At 44.6% G+C, this 12,956-nt stretch overlaps 1 protein-coding gene across 1 annotated transcript in view; it reads right to left on the minus strand.

Moving 5' to 3' along the window:
• Positions 1-11,638, minus strand: part of arl8ba (ADP-ribosylation factor-like 8Ba) — a 56,264-nt gene extending 44,626 nt beyond the window's left edge. Inside the window, exon 1 of the mRNA XM_078209409.1 lies at positions 11,185-11,638. Within this exon, the coding sequence (XP_078065535.1) occupies positions 11,185-11,307 (123 nt within the window). The 5' untranslated portion in view covers positions 11,308-11,638. The remainder of the gene's footprint in view (positions 1-11,184) is intronic.
• Positions 11,639-12,956: the final 1,318 nt, after the last annotated feature.

Below are 12,956 nucleotides of genomic sequence, written 5' to 3' on the forward strand. Positions count from 1 at the left end.
ATCACAAGATCAGAATTGGGACATTTTTGATGAATGCACAGTGTTTCGCACCATTCGTGACTCCTCAGATACTGAAGCAGACCATGCTCATATTCAGCAGAATCTGGACATCGTGAGTTGAGCTGATAAATGGCAATTAACGTTCACACCACACAGGTGCCACTAGGACAAGGACAGCAGATACATGGGGACACCATCACCTGCAAGTTCCCTGCTCTCTTTTTAGGTCAAACCAAAACAAGTAAACAAACTCAGATTAAATCAGGACAAAGTAAAAGGGGCAGCTCCCCAAAAAGGAGGGGGAACAGCCCGAACAGAAATCAAAGTTACACTAAACTGCTGTTCCTTCACTGTCAATGGGTCATAATCTGGAAATTCCTCCCAAACAGCACTGAGGATGTTCTGACAGCACACGCACTGCAGCAGTTCAAGAAGATGGCTCAACACCACCAGCAATTAGGGTTGGGAATTAAATGCTGGCCTAGTCAGCAACACACCCCATAAGCAAAGAAAGGGAGATGTAAAGGCCTTAGAAACAATACAAGAGATTAACAAGATGAGCGGCTTCAGTTATGGGGAAAGGTTGAAAATGGTAGGACCATTCTACTTGGAACAGAGAAGGTTGAACGGTCAATTAGACGTTGTCAAGATGCAGAGGTTTTGATAGTGTGTAGAGGAAAACTACACCTTGGCAAGTGGGTCGACAACCAACAGTCATGGATTTAAACTCTGGCAAAAAATCTAACAGGGAGATGAAAATTTCTTTCCATTCAGTTGCCAGGATTCAGAACATTGGGGGAAGTTGATTTCATATATACTTCTCAAAAGAAAGTGGGACATATGCTTGAAGATAAGGAATTTGCAGGACTGACAGAGGTATGGGGCTAAGCACAACCATTCTGAGCCAGGAGAGCCATAAAAGGCTGAATAACCTCCTTCCATACCACAAGTTTGTATAATTCTATGAATACAAGTCACTTATCTCGTGGATGATGGCCCGAACCTCAAAGCACTGTATATAATCTAACTTTTCTCAAGCTCATTTGCACCAAGAAACTTTCAAGTACTGCTTCAAAGGCTTTGTGCAAAAGCTTTCCTTCCTTTTAGAGTTACTCTTGCATGCTATTCGTAGATAGGTTGAGTAAATTGGATTGACCATGATAAATTTCCCCCTAGTGCCCAAAGATGTGTAGGTTAAATGAATTAGCCATGGTAAACGTGTGGGATTACAGGGATAAGGCAGGGGAGGGGGCCTGGCTAAAATGCTCTGTCAGAGTCAATGCAGATTTGATGAGCTGAATGGCCTCCTTCTGACTGTAGGGATTATTTTTTAAAATTGATCATATCGACTATTATCTAGAATGCCACATCAGCAATACTGCAGAACCCAGTCCCAAACTTTACCATCAGTAACAGCCCTATTGTGGTAAAACATTTTGACCTGATCATTGATGCCAGCCTCTTTGCTTCAAGGCTTCCTTTGTTGAAAGGCCAGCAACTTGCAAACAAATAGCAATTATATAGCATATTTATTGGTGAAATAAACCATTGTACAGTGGTCATGGAGTAACATTACAAGGCATTCAACAGAGCCAGGATAAAGTTTAAAGGAAATGGCTGAAAGCTTGAGTGAACAGTTCAGTTTTCAGAAGGTTTTCAAACTCAGGTCAAGTGGTAGAGCGGTTTAGGCAGGGAGCGGGACAAAGGAACTTAAATCTTGGCAAACAGTGGAGGGACATGGAGTTGCAGGAATTTTAAAATTAATTTATGGAACGTTAGCATCACTGGCTGGGCCAACATTTATTGCCCATCCCTAACTGTCCTCAAGAAGGTGGTGATGAGCTGTCTTCTTGAACCATTGCAAGAACATCCAGTGTCGTTGGGAAAGCAGAATGCATCGTTACCCCGAAGTAAAAACTTCAAAAAAATGGTTGATAAATTTGATGTGCAGGATTGAGGGGCAGGAAGGGGCTTAATGCAGTACAGAAATAGGGGAAGCTGTATTTTGGACAAGTTGGAAATGCCAGTTTGAAGCAGTCCATAAATTACAGCAAATGATGCTGATTGAGCCAAGAATTTAAAGTTTATTAATTAGTGGCACAAGTGGTTATATTAACACAGCAATGAAGTTACTGAAAAGCCCCTAGTCACCACACTGCGGTGCCTGGAAGAATTTAGCATGGCCAATGTACCTAAACCAGCACATCTTTCGGACTGTGGGAGGAAACCACCAGAGTACCCGGAGGAAACCCACGCAGACAGGGGGAGAACACGCAGATATTGACCCAAGCCAGGAATCAAACCCAAGTCCCTGGAGCTGTGAGGCAGCAGTGCTGATCACAGTGTCCTGGCTTGGTTGACAGCACAATGTTCCACTTCCAAACTAAACAAATCACTATTTTCTGAACAGCAAATGACACCTTTATTCAACATCTGAACTCCGAGCAAATGGGGGTTTATTCAGCAATTAGTAAATGCCATAATTAACCTACAAGAGCTTCCTGCACAAGGTACAATTTTTAAAAAGCCTCCATTAGAATTCCTCAGAAAAGAAATATGCTCATTTAGTGGTCTGCCTTCAGAGATGTTGAATGAAGGTGTCATTTGCCTCATTTCATAAAGTAGGAGACTCTGTTTTGTTTGGAAGAGGAACATGTTGTCCTCTCTCAGTTGACATTCCTGGCTCAATCAACACCACCTGTTGCAGTTTATAGACAGCTTCAAACTGGCATTTCCAACTTGTCCAAAACACAGCTTCCCCTTTGTGGCTTAACAGTGCAGATTGACTTTTACAACCTGATAGTTCTGCTCAGAGTTAAAGATCCTTGTTTGCCTACACTGACCTCTTTTTGATTTCACACAGTAGTTTTAAAATACAAATCCTACACAAATCCGGTTCTTTCAAATTTTACTTCAGATTTGCAATGACCAACCCATGAAGTGGGAAGAAAAAGAAATGCTGCAAAAAAAAACTGCAAGAGAAACAGCACCTGCATTTTTATTCAAAATGGTACGTAAATCACCAAACTGCCATTTACTCTGACAATATTTTAGAACATGACCAGCGTCTAGACCGATGAGTCAAATAAAAAGGTCACTAGGGAACATGGAAACGGTGATCATCTCAACGCAGTCCTGGCCTGCGTCAGATACTGAAAATTTTGCAGAGTATTAACTCGTATCCTTCAATTCACTTGATAATTTAATCAGGCCACAATAATATTGCTGAAGTAACATTTCATAATAATGGTTATCTGTGTTAGGCAAGCCATTTCTCAACTCGTGGTTCCAGATGCAGTATATAACAGCAGCAGTAAATCTGCAAGCATACGTGTCCTATAAACTGCCATCTACCAAGGAAACAAACTGCAAGAGGTCACCTTCCAATCACCAATCGAAAAGATACAATAACTATATTCACCTGCATCTCCAAACGCACCAGAATCTTCAAAAGTGAGCACCAGGACATGTCAAGTTTTAATGGCGCCCCAAACAGCCTAACATACACAAACATGCACTCTAAGTTGACAATCAGAATTGCAAACCTAATTGTACAGCATGCACGTTGAAACCAAAATGTCAAGAGCACTATATAAACGCAAATTGTTGAATCCAACAGGCATTAGAGGGAGGCAACAGAGGGAGGATGTCCTAGCAGTTTTGAATAAACTGAAGGTCGATAAGTCCCCTGGGCCTGATGAAATATATCCTAGGATTCTTTGGGAGGCAAGGGATGAGATTGCAGAGCCTTTGGCTTTGATCTTTGGGTCCTCTCTGTCCACGGGGATAGTGCCAGAGGACTGGAGAATGGCGAATGTTGTTCCTCTGTTTAAGAAAGGGAATAGAAATGACCCTGGTAATTATAGACTGGTTAGTCTTACTTCGTAAATTGGTAAATTGATGGAAAAGGTCCTTAGGGATGGGATTTACGACCATTTAGAAAGATGCGGATTAATCCGGGATAGTCAGCACGGATTCGTGAAGGGCAAGTCGTGCCTCACAAATTTGATAGAATTTTTTGAGGAGGTAACTAAGTGTGTTGATGAAGGTAGGGCAGTTGATGTCATATACATGGATTTTAGTAAGGCGTTTGATAAGGTTCCCCATGGTCGGCTTATGATGAAAGTGAGGAGGTGTGGGATAGAGGGAAAGTTGGCCGATTGGATAGGTAACTGGCTGTCTGATCGAAGACAGAGGGTGGTGGTGGATGGAAAAATTTTCGGATTGGAGGCAGGTTGCTAGCAGAGTGCCACAGGGGTCAGTGCTTGGTCCTCTGCTCTTTGTGATTTTTATTAACGACTTAGAGGAGGGGGCTGAAGGGTGGATCAGTAAATTTGCTGAGGACACCAAGATTGGTGGAGTAGTGGATGAGGTGGAGGGCTGTTGTAGGCTGCAAAGAGACATAGGTAGGATGCAAAGCTGGGCTGAAAAATGGCAAATGGAGTTTAACCCTGATAAATGTGAGGTGATTCATTTTGGTAGGACTAATTTAAATGTGGATTACAGGGTCAAAGGTAGGGTTCTGAAGACTGTGGAGGAACAGAGAGATCTTGGGGTCCATATCCACAGATCTCTAAAGGTTGCCACTCAAGTGGATAGAGCTGTGAAGAAGGCCTATAGTGTGCTAGCTTTTATTAACAGGGGGTTGGAGTTTAAGAGCCGTGGGGTTATGCTGCAACTGTACAGGACCTTGGTGAGACCACATTTGGAATATTGTGTGCAGTTCTGGTCACCTCACTACAAGAAGGATGTGGAAGCGCTGGAAGGAGTGCAGAGGAGATTTACCAGGATGCTGCCTGGTTTGGAGGGGAGGTCTTATGAGGAAAGGTTGAGGGAGCTAGGGCTGTTCTCTCTGGAGCGGAGGAGGCTGAGGGGAGACTTAATAGAGGTTTATAAAATGATGAAGGGGATAGATAGAGTGAACGTTCAAAGACTATTTCCTCGGGTGGATGGAGCTATTACAAGGGGGCATAACTTGTGGTGGGAGATATAGGAAGGATATCAGAGGTAGGTTCTTTACGCAGAGAGTGGTTGGGGTGTGGAATGGACTGCCTGCAGTGATAGTGGAGTCAGACACTTTAGGAACATTTAAGCGGTTATTGGATAGGCACATGGAGCACACCAGGGTGATAGGGAGTGGGATAGCTTGATCTTGGTTTCAGATAAAGCTCGGCACAACATCGTGGGCCGAAGGGCCTGTTCTGTGCTGTTCTGTTCTATGTTCATTACATGTACACATCCAGCTGCACTTCAGATTCTGATTTTAGCCAAACTGTAAAGCAAGCAATAAAGCAGTCATGGAAAGGAAAAGTGAACCAAGACCTGTATTGTGTATTAAGCAGAGGCTCAGCGAGCACTCCGCTTACTCTCCACCTCAGATATGGAGTTGACTTCTGCCACAACTTGCAAAAAACCCTCAAAGATATTTCTTCCTTCCCTGATCCCAAAATGGTAACTCACACTGGGGTACAGTTCTATAGGAGTTAGAAGTTTCCAATCCCTCATTAAAATGATGATCCCCAAGTCAACCTAGAAAACTGAAAATTTAGAAAATTGAACATCTTCCAACCAGAGCAGCTAGACACCAAATCAACAGGAATCTTGGCATTTTCGAAACCCTCAGCCAAGATTATTCAAATCAGCAAAATGTACGGAGTAAATCCAACCTTTATGGCACATTAACCACTGAACCATAAGCAGCTACCTGCATTTACTCGCAAGGTTTATTTCTTCACACACCATTCTGAAATCACAGGTTTTGTCTTTCTACTTCTAATTCTGGGTTCCAATCTCGGTGCCCAGGCTTCACCAATGACTGCAAAAGACAGCACACCGAAAGAAAAGATATTCTGACAAATTTATGAAGCATCAGCAAAAAACCAAAATACTTTATAGCACAAACTGTGACTGGAATCAATATCACTTCATCAGCCAGGGGAGTAGGCCATGCAGCCATTCAAGTGGATCTTATGTTGAGCCTCAACATTATTTACACCCTTAGTTCCATATCTCTCAATATCATATCCTAACAAATATATACTGCTTTGAATCTTAAAAACACCAACTGTGCTGCGCCGTCAGCCTTGAGGTGCTCTGATTTCCACTACCCTTTAGGTGAAAAAGTGCTTGCCAATTGAACTCTCAAATGGCCTGGCCCCACCTTTGACACCATCTCCACTTGATCACCCCCCTCAACTTATCAGAAGAAATTGTTTCTCTGTACCTAACCTATCGAATCCTTTGAACATTTTAAAAACGTCAACCTGATCACCTCTCAATTTTCAATGTTCAAGGGAAAACAAGTCAAGTTTACGAATAAGAAAACAAAACCAAAATACACACTTGTCAGATTAGATTATATTTACCATCAAAAGGATGGGAGGGATCCAGCCAATGGTGGAGCAATTAAAACTGGGGACACCCAAGAGATCAGCAGTACAGTTACAGAGACCTCAGGGATGATCTAGTGGGTACTGAGATAGGGAAGGATGAGGCCACAGTGGGGGATGGGGATGGAGGGATTTGAAAACAAGGATGGGAATTATAAAATCAAGGCACTGCCAGAGCAGACACCAACATATTCAGTAAGCACAGGAGTGATGGGTGAACTGCACTCGGTGAAAGTTGGGACATAAAGCAGAGTTCTGCATGAGGTCAGATTCCTGAAGGGTGAAGATGGAGACTGACTGGAAGAGTACTGGAATCGCTGAACCTAAAGTAACAGCAGCCTGGATGAGGGATTCAACATCAGATAAATTACACAGCATCCATCAGGAGGCTCAGAGTCTGGGATTGCACCAGGTCCTGTTAAGCAAGTCATTTTGCGGCAGCAGCAGGCAGCCAGGTCAAGTTCAGACAATACAAATTCAATGCAATTAATGCGGCTCAGGGTTCAAATTTCCTTTACACAAAGTATCTTACTACCAAATTTTGCAGCTCCAGTTTAAGTACAACAACTGATCTCAATTCGGCTACATTCATATTGCTCTAGCTTCTATTAAAAAATCTCAGTGCTATCTGTTAATGACTGACACTCGATGATACATTCAAAACAAATCACATTATCTCAATGTATAACCTCTTTTGTTATGTGGATAAACCCAAGCTGCCTAATTTGACCAGTTGAATAACCTAAAATTTATACAGGACATTGCTGCCTGGTTATTTGCCACTGGATCTCAGTACCTGCAGCCAGCAAATTTAGATGTTTGCTCCAAAATACAGACTGAACACAGTTCACACTAAATAAATATAGCACCATTTCCCATCTTTTGATTCTGGAGTCTTACTTGCAGCTCAAATATGCAAGATCATAAGTCTAGGTAGCGGCAGTGATGTTGAAGAACCTCATTTCAATAGAGATTTATTGCACAATACCAATTTAATACAAGCTTGTGGAGAGAAAATCAAAGATCTCTGAAATACTGCTCACATTAACTAAAACAGCTAAACTGTGCTAGAATCCCCAAGTGACAAAGTTAAAGATACATCTATAAGAAAATGCCAAACACTAACCTGAAGCACAAATTCAAGCCAAATTACCCCCATTGCAATAATTCTGCACTCAATCTACACCACCAGAAATTAGACATTCATTACATGACCAAGAGGAAGACCACACCCAGCTACAATCTCCACATTAAAACTGCACAATGCTGGATATTCTGCCGAAATCAATAATGCTCAAAGTCGTTAATCACCAGCTGAAATGCAGGTTTAGTTAAAATATTTGGAAAGCCAAAACAGAAAGCAACATCCAGGTAAACAGAATACCTTTGCATACCTTTATATTACACTGTTGAAAAATAGCATTCATCTGCTGTAAATAGGCTGGATTTGCAGCATTAAATTGCATTTAATTCCCATCACACTGTATAACAGCATATGCCTCGTCTGCATCCGACAGCCAAACTGCTGCAGGATGGTGCAGAGCAAAGATTAAATTCAATAAGGAAATTAAATAGCCAGAATTGGTCCTTAATATTACTTTAAAAAAAATTTTTTTTGGGGGGGGGGGGGGGGAGCAAAATTTAACTCCACTCAATCCTAATTTTGAGATATCATGGAGGAACTTAGAACCCCCGAACCTCAGCCTATAAAAGTTTGTCATCCCAAGAAGTAAATTCACTCTCAGTTTGTGCTGCTAAATTGATTGGATCTCTACACAAGTAACATTCACTGGAAACAACTTCCGAGAGGACTTGACAGGTAGAAACTAAGAGGTCGTTTCTCCTGACTGAATATTATACAATCAATCAGTCAGAATTTGACGAAAGGTTTGGGCTATTTAGAACTGAGATAGGGAAAATAAATCTTCACTCAGATGGTTGAGAATCATTGGAAATCTCTACTCCAGATGCTCAGTCATTGAGTATAGTCAAGTCTGATGGAGAGATTTTTTTTGTGTATTAAAAGAAATGCAAAGAATAGAGAAGTGAAGTTAATTCAGAACTTCAGCTATGATCTCCCCGAATAGCAGAATAGGTTCAAATGGCTGAATGACCTATATCCTGCTCCTACTACTTAGCCTTTTCAACAACAGTCCATGGAAGTGGATAATGAAAAGAGAACAGGAGGAGGAAAAAAAAATCCAATTTCTAGACTTCCATCCGTAACTTCCCATTATATAGTGCCTTTAACAAAATGTCCCACTGCTTCACAGGAGCATTACGGAGCTAAATTTGTCATGGAAATATTAGATCAGTTGACCAAAAGCATCTCAAAAGGAGAAAAAAGAATGGTGGAGAGAAGAGATTCAAGGAAGAAATTCCAGAGCTTGGGGCCTAGGCAGAAAAAGACAGTCCCCAATAATGGAACAATTAAAATCAGGAATGCACAAAGGCAAGATCAGAGCACAGATATCCTGAGGGTTGAGAGGTTGAAGTTAGAGATCAGGAGGGGAAAGGTCATGGAGGGATTTAAAAGTAAGGATGAGAATTTAAAATAGCTGGGAGCCAAGGTACCATAAGTCAATGAACACGGGGATGCTGACTTAACTCAAGATCACATACAGCAAAGCTTTGGATAACATGGTTCACTGGGAGGCTGGGCAGATGTGTGTTGGAACAGTCTAGAGATAAGAGAGACATGAATGAGGGTTGTAGCTATGAGCCGAGGGGACAGAGTCAGTCAATGTTGGAGGACGATATAGGCTCGCAGTGATAGCACATGATGTGGTCAGACGCTTACCTTAATGTCAAACATGACACCAAGATTACAGTCTGGACTGATAACCGTGTCGCCAGGGAAAGGGACAGAAACAATGGCAAGGCAGCAGAGTGGCACCAAAGACAGTGACATTGGTCTTACCAAATTCAATTAGTGGATATGCATCTGAAAAATTGAGACAGTGGAGGAAACTAATCTAAAGATCTCAATCACCCATAACTTCATCACAGGTAAGGCGATAGAGAAGAGTGGGTTAAGTCAGTTTGCATTACAGAAAAGCTCCCGGGGGTTACTTTTACAGAATAGTTAGTTTCAGCAGGAGAGAGCAGGACATGTGCTTTATTTGATCCAGCCAGATCGAGTAATGAATTAAAGGAAATGCAAAGAACAGAGAAGTGAAGTTAATTCAGAAATTCAGCTATGATCTCCCCGAATGGCAGAATAGGTTTAATTATCCACTGTTTCATAAGGGCGTAGAGGGAAGGGTAATTTCACAGGAAAAGCAAGAATCAGAGGATGATAAGTGGTAAGTTAACTCATGACAGGAGATAGTACAAGTTGAGACGGAGGTTAAATCACCAAGGATGAGAAGTTGTTCAGTGCAGAAATACAGGGAGGGAAGCAGTGAAGATATTACAGAATGTTTTCAGAGCCACACCATCATTGTGACAGTCTTGGCAGGTCAAATGGTAGAGAGAGGGGGTGGCTTCATTTAGGGAGTAAAGTGTCACAAACCCTTACCCAGGTCTCGGAGGCCAAAATATTGATGGAATCATCCACACTGAGCTCATGAATGACAAGAGCCTTGTCCTCAAGTGAACAGATTTTGTGACATCAGCAAGACAGCTAAGTCACGTAGTAAAGAATGGTGACTGAGCTCTGGGCAAATTGTGTTAATTTTCAGGATTACAAGCCCTAATTAACCAGAGAACACAGAAAATCCTGGAAATTCTCAGCAGGTTGACAGCATCTGTGGAGAGGGAATAGTGTCAACGTTTCAAATCAGAACATTCTCATCTGTTTAAGGAAGCGATGACCAATTATTTAACTTAGTGAGATAGAGGGTTATAGGTAAGCCTAGTAATCACGAAGGTAGGGACATGTTTGGCACAACTTTGTGGACTGAAGGGCTTGTATTGTGCTGTAGTTTTTCTATGTTTCTAGTTTGAATACAGTGGTCACCTTCCATTGCAATTCATCCCTCCTGGTGTGGTACAGTTTCACTGGTGCGAACAACCTTGTAATATCTCGTCCAAATGGCAGTAGTATGCCAGCCAAATGTCAGCAAGCTATCACATATTGGCTGGCAGTACTGTGATGCCAGCTACTGGGGGGGGGGGGGAGGTGGGAGGATGGAGGGGGGGGGGGGAGGTGGGAGGATGGAGGGGGGGGGGAGGTGGGAGGATGGAGGGGGGGGGAGGTGGGAGGATGGAGGGGGGGGGGGGGGAGGTGGGAGGATGGAGGGGGGGGAGGTGGGAGGATGGAGGGGGGGGGAGGTGGGAGGATGGAGGGGGGGGAGGTGGGAGGATGGAGGGGGGGGGAGGTGGGAGGATGGAGGGGGGGGGGAGGTGGGAGGATGGAGGGGGGGGGGAGGTGGGAGGATGGAGGGGGGGGGAGGTGGGAGGATGGGGGGGGGGGGGGGAGGTGGGAGGTGGGAGGATGGAGGGGGGGGGAGGTGGGAGGATGGGGGGGGAGGTGGGAGGATGGGGGGGGGGGAGGTGGGAGGATGGGGGGGGGGGAGGTGGGAGGATGGAGGGGGGGGGGGAGGTGGGAGGATGGAGGGGGGGGGGGGGGAGGTGGGAGGATGGAGGGGGGGGGGGGGGGGAGGTGGGAGGATGGAGGGGGGGGGGGGGGGGAGGTGGGAGGATGGAGGGGGGGGGGGGGGAGGTGGGAGGATGGAGGGGGGGGGGGGGGGAGGTGGGAGGATGGAGGGGGGGTGGTGGGAGGAGGGGGGGGGGGCGTGGGAGGATTGGGTGTCTGGGGAAGGTGGTCTGGGTCGACCGCAGGCTCACTCACCGCGATAACGTTGACGAAGGTGGTCTTGCCGGAATACTGCAGACCGACTAGAGTCAGCTCCATCTCCTCCTTCCAGAACAGCGACTTGATCCAGTCCAGCAGCCGGTTGAAAAGCGCCAGCATCCTGAGTGAGTGTGGGCGGAGGATCGGTGCCGGGTGAGAAAAGGCCGCTGCCGTGAAGCCGGAGGTTTGCGCTGGGCCAGTGACACCAGGGGAGGGGGGTGAGGGAGAGGCAGCTCCTCACACAGCACTGGAAAGAGCAACCCGTCAGGTGACTGGGAGCGGCGACACCCTGGGATACTGGAGGAATGGTGCCCAGAGGATCCTGGGATACTGGCAGAATGTAGCCCGGAGGATCCTGGGAGACTGGTGAAGCGGACCCCGGAGGATCCTGGGAATCAGGAGGACCGAGTACTGGAAGCCCGTTGACTGAGCGGAGACCCAGCTGGATGCCCGGATATTGTAGGAATGGACAGTGGGGCAGGCCGGGAAACTGGATGAACCATCCGCGGACTGTCACAGAACTGGGGGGGAGTGGCGGATGCAGCACACTCTAGCGTTTAGAGCGCGAAACAGCAGCTGGACTGCTCCTATGTGGGCAGTCGAGGGATTGCACCTTGAGGAGGCGCAAAGGGATAACATGAACGTTATAAATAAAAAGGGATTTTATCAAATTAAAAATAAAAACATTGCTGCGGTGACACTGGACATTCTCGTCCCTCCAAAGCCCAGTCATGGAGGGTGCCCATTTGGCCCATCATGTATGTCAAAAGCACGTGGCTTTTGCTACCAAATAAACCTGTTGAACTCTAACTTTTTGCTGCCGAGGCCGAGTGTGCGACCATGGGTAAATGCCGTGGTCTTCATACAGCCAGAAAGTTGTGAAACCTTTGGCGTGATCAGAAATAGTAAGAAGTTTAACAACACCAGGTTAAAGTCCAACAGGTTTATTTGGTAGCAAAATTTTGCTACCAAATAAACCTGTTGGACTTTAACCTGGTGTTGTTAAACTTCTTACTGTGTTTACCCCAGTCCAACGCCGGCATCTCCACATCGTGATCAGAAATGGCATGATAAGCAATACAAGAAGGCCCACTTGGGGACTGCCCTAAAGGCCAACCCATTTGGTGGTGCCTCCCATGCCAAAGGAGTAGTCTTGGAAAAAGTTGGTGTTGGGGCTAAGCAGCCCAATTCTGCCATCAGAAAGTGTGTTCGAGTCCAGCCTATTAAGAATGGCAAGAAAATCACAGCTTTTGTTCCAAATGATGGTTGCTTGAATTTCATTGAGGAAAACGATGAAGTTTTAGTCGCTGGTTTTGGTCGTAAGGGTCATGCTGTTGGTGATATTCCTGGCGTCCATTTCAAGGTGGTGAAAGTAGCCAACGTATCTCTATTGGCCCTGTACAAAGGCAAGAAGGAGAGACCAAGATCTTAACTTTAAAATATATTGACCAAGATGGAAAATAAAACATTTTAAAATTGATATTTGACAAAACAAAAACCTGGTGTTGTACCATCATGTATGTATATGCCAGCTCTTTGGAAATAAATTTATTTAATCCCATTTATCTGCCTTTTCCCGTAGATGGCTTTTGCTACCATTGTTGTCTTCAGATAAATGTCTAATTTCTTTTAGAATGCCATTATTGACCTGTCACTGCTACACTCTCCGGCAGCAACTTCCAGATTCTAACAATTCACAGCATAAGAAGGTTTTTCTTCATGTTGCCACTGGTTCTTTTGTTATTCGCCTTAACTCAAACACTTTTGGT

Source organism: Mustelus asterias, chromosome 3 (assembly GCF_964213995.1).
Source record: "Mustelus asterias chromosome 3, sMusAst1.hap1.1, whole genome shotgun sequence".
NCBI lineage: Eukaryota > Metazoa > Chordata > Chondrichthyes > Carcharhiniformes > Triakidae > Mustelus > Mustelus asterias.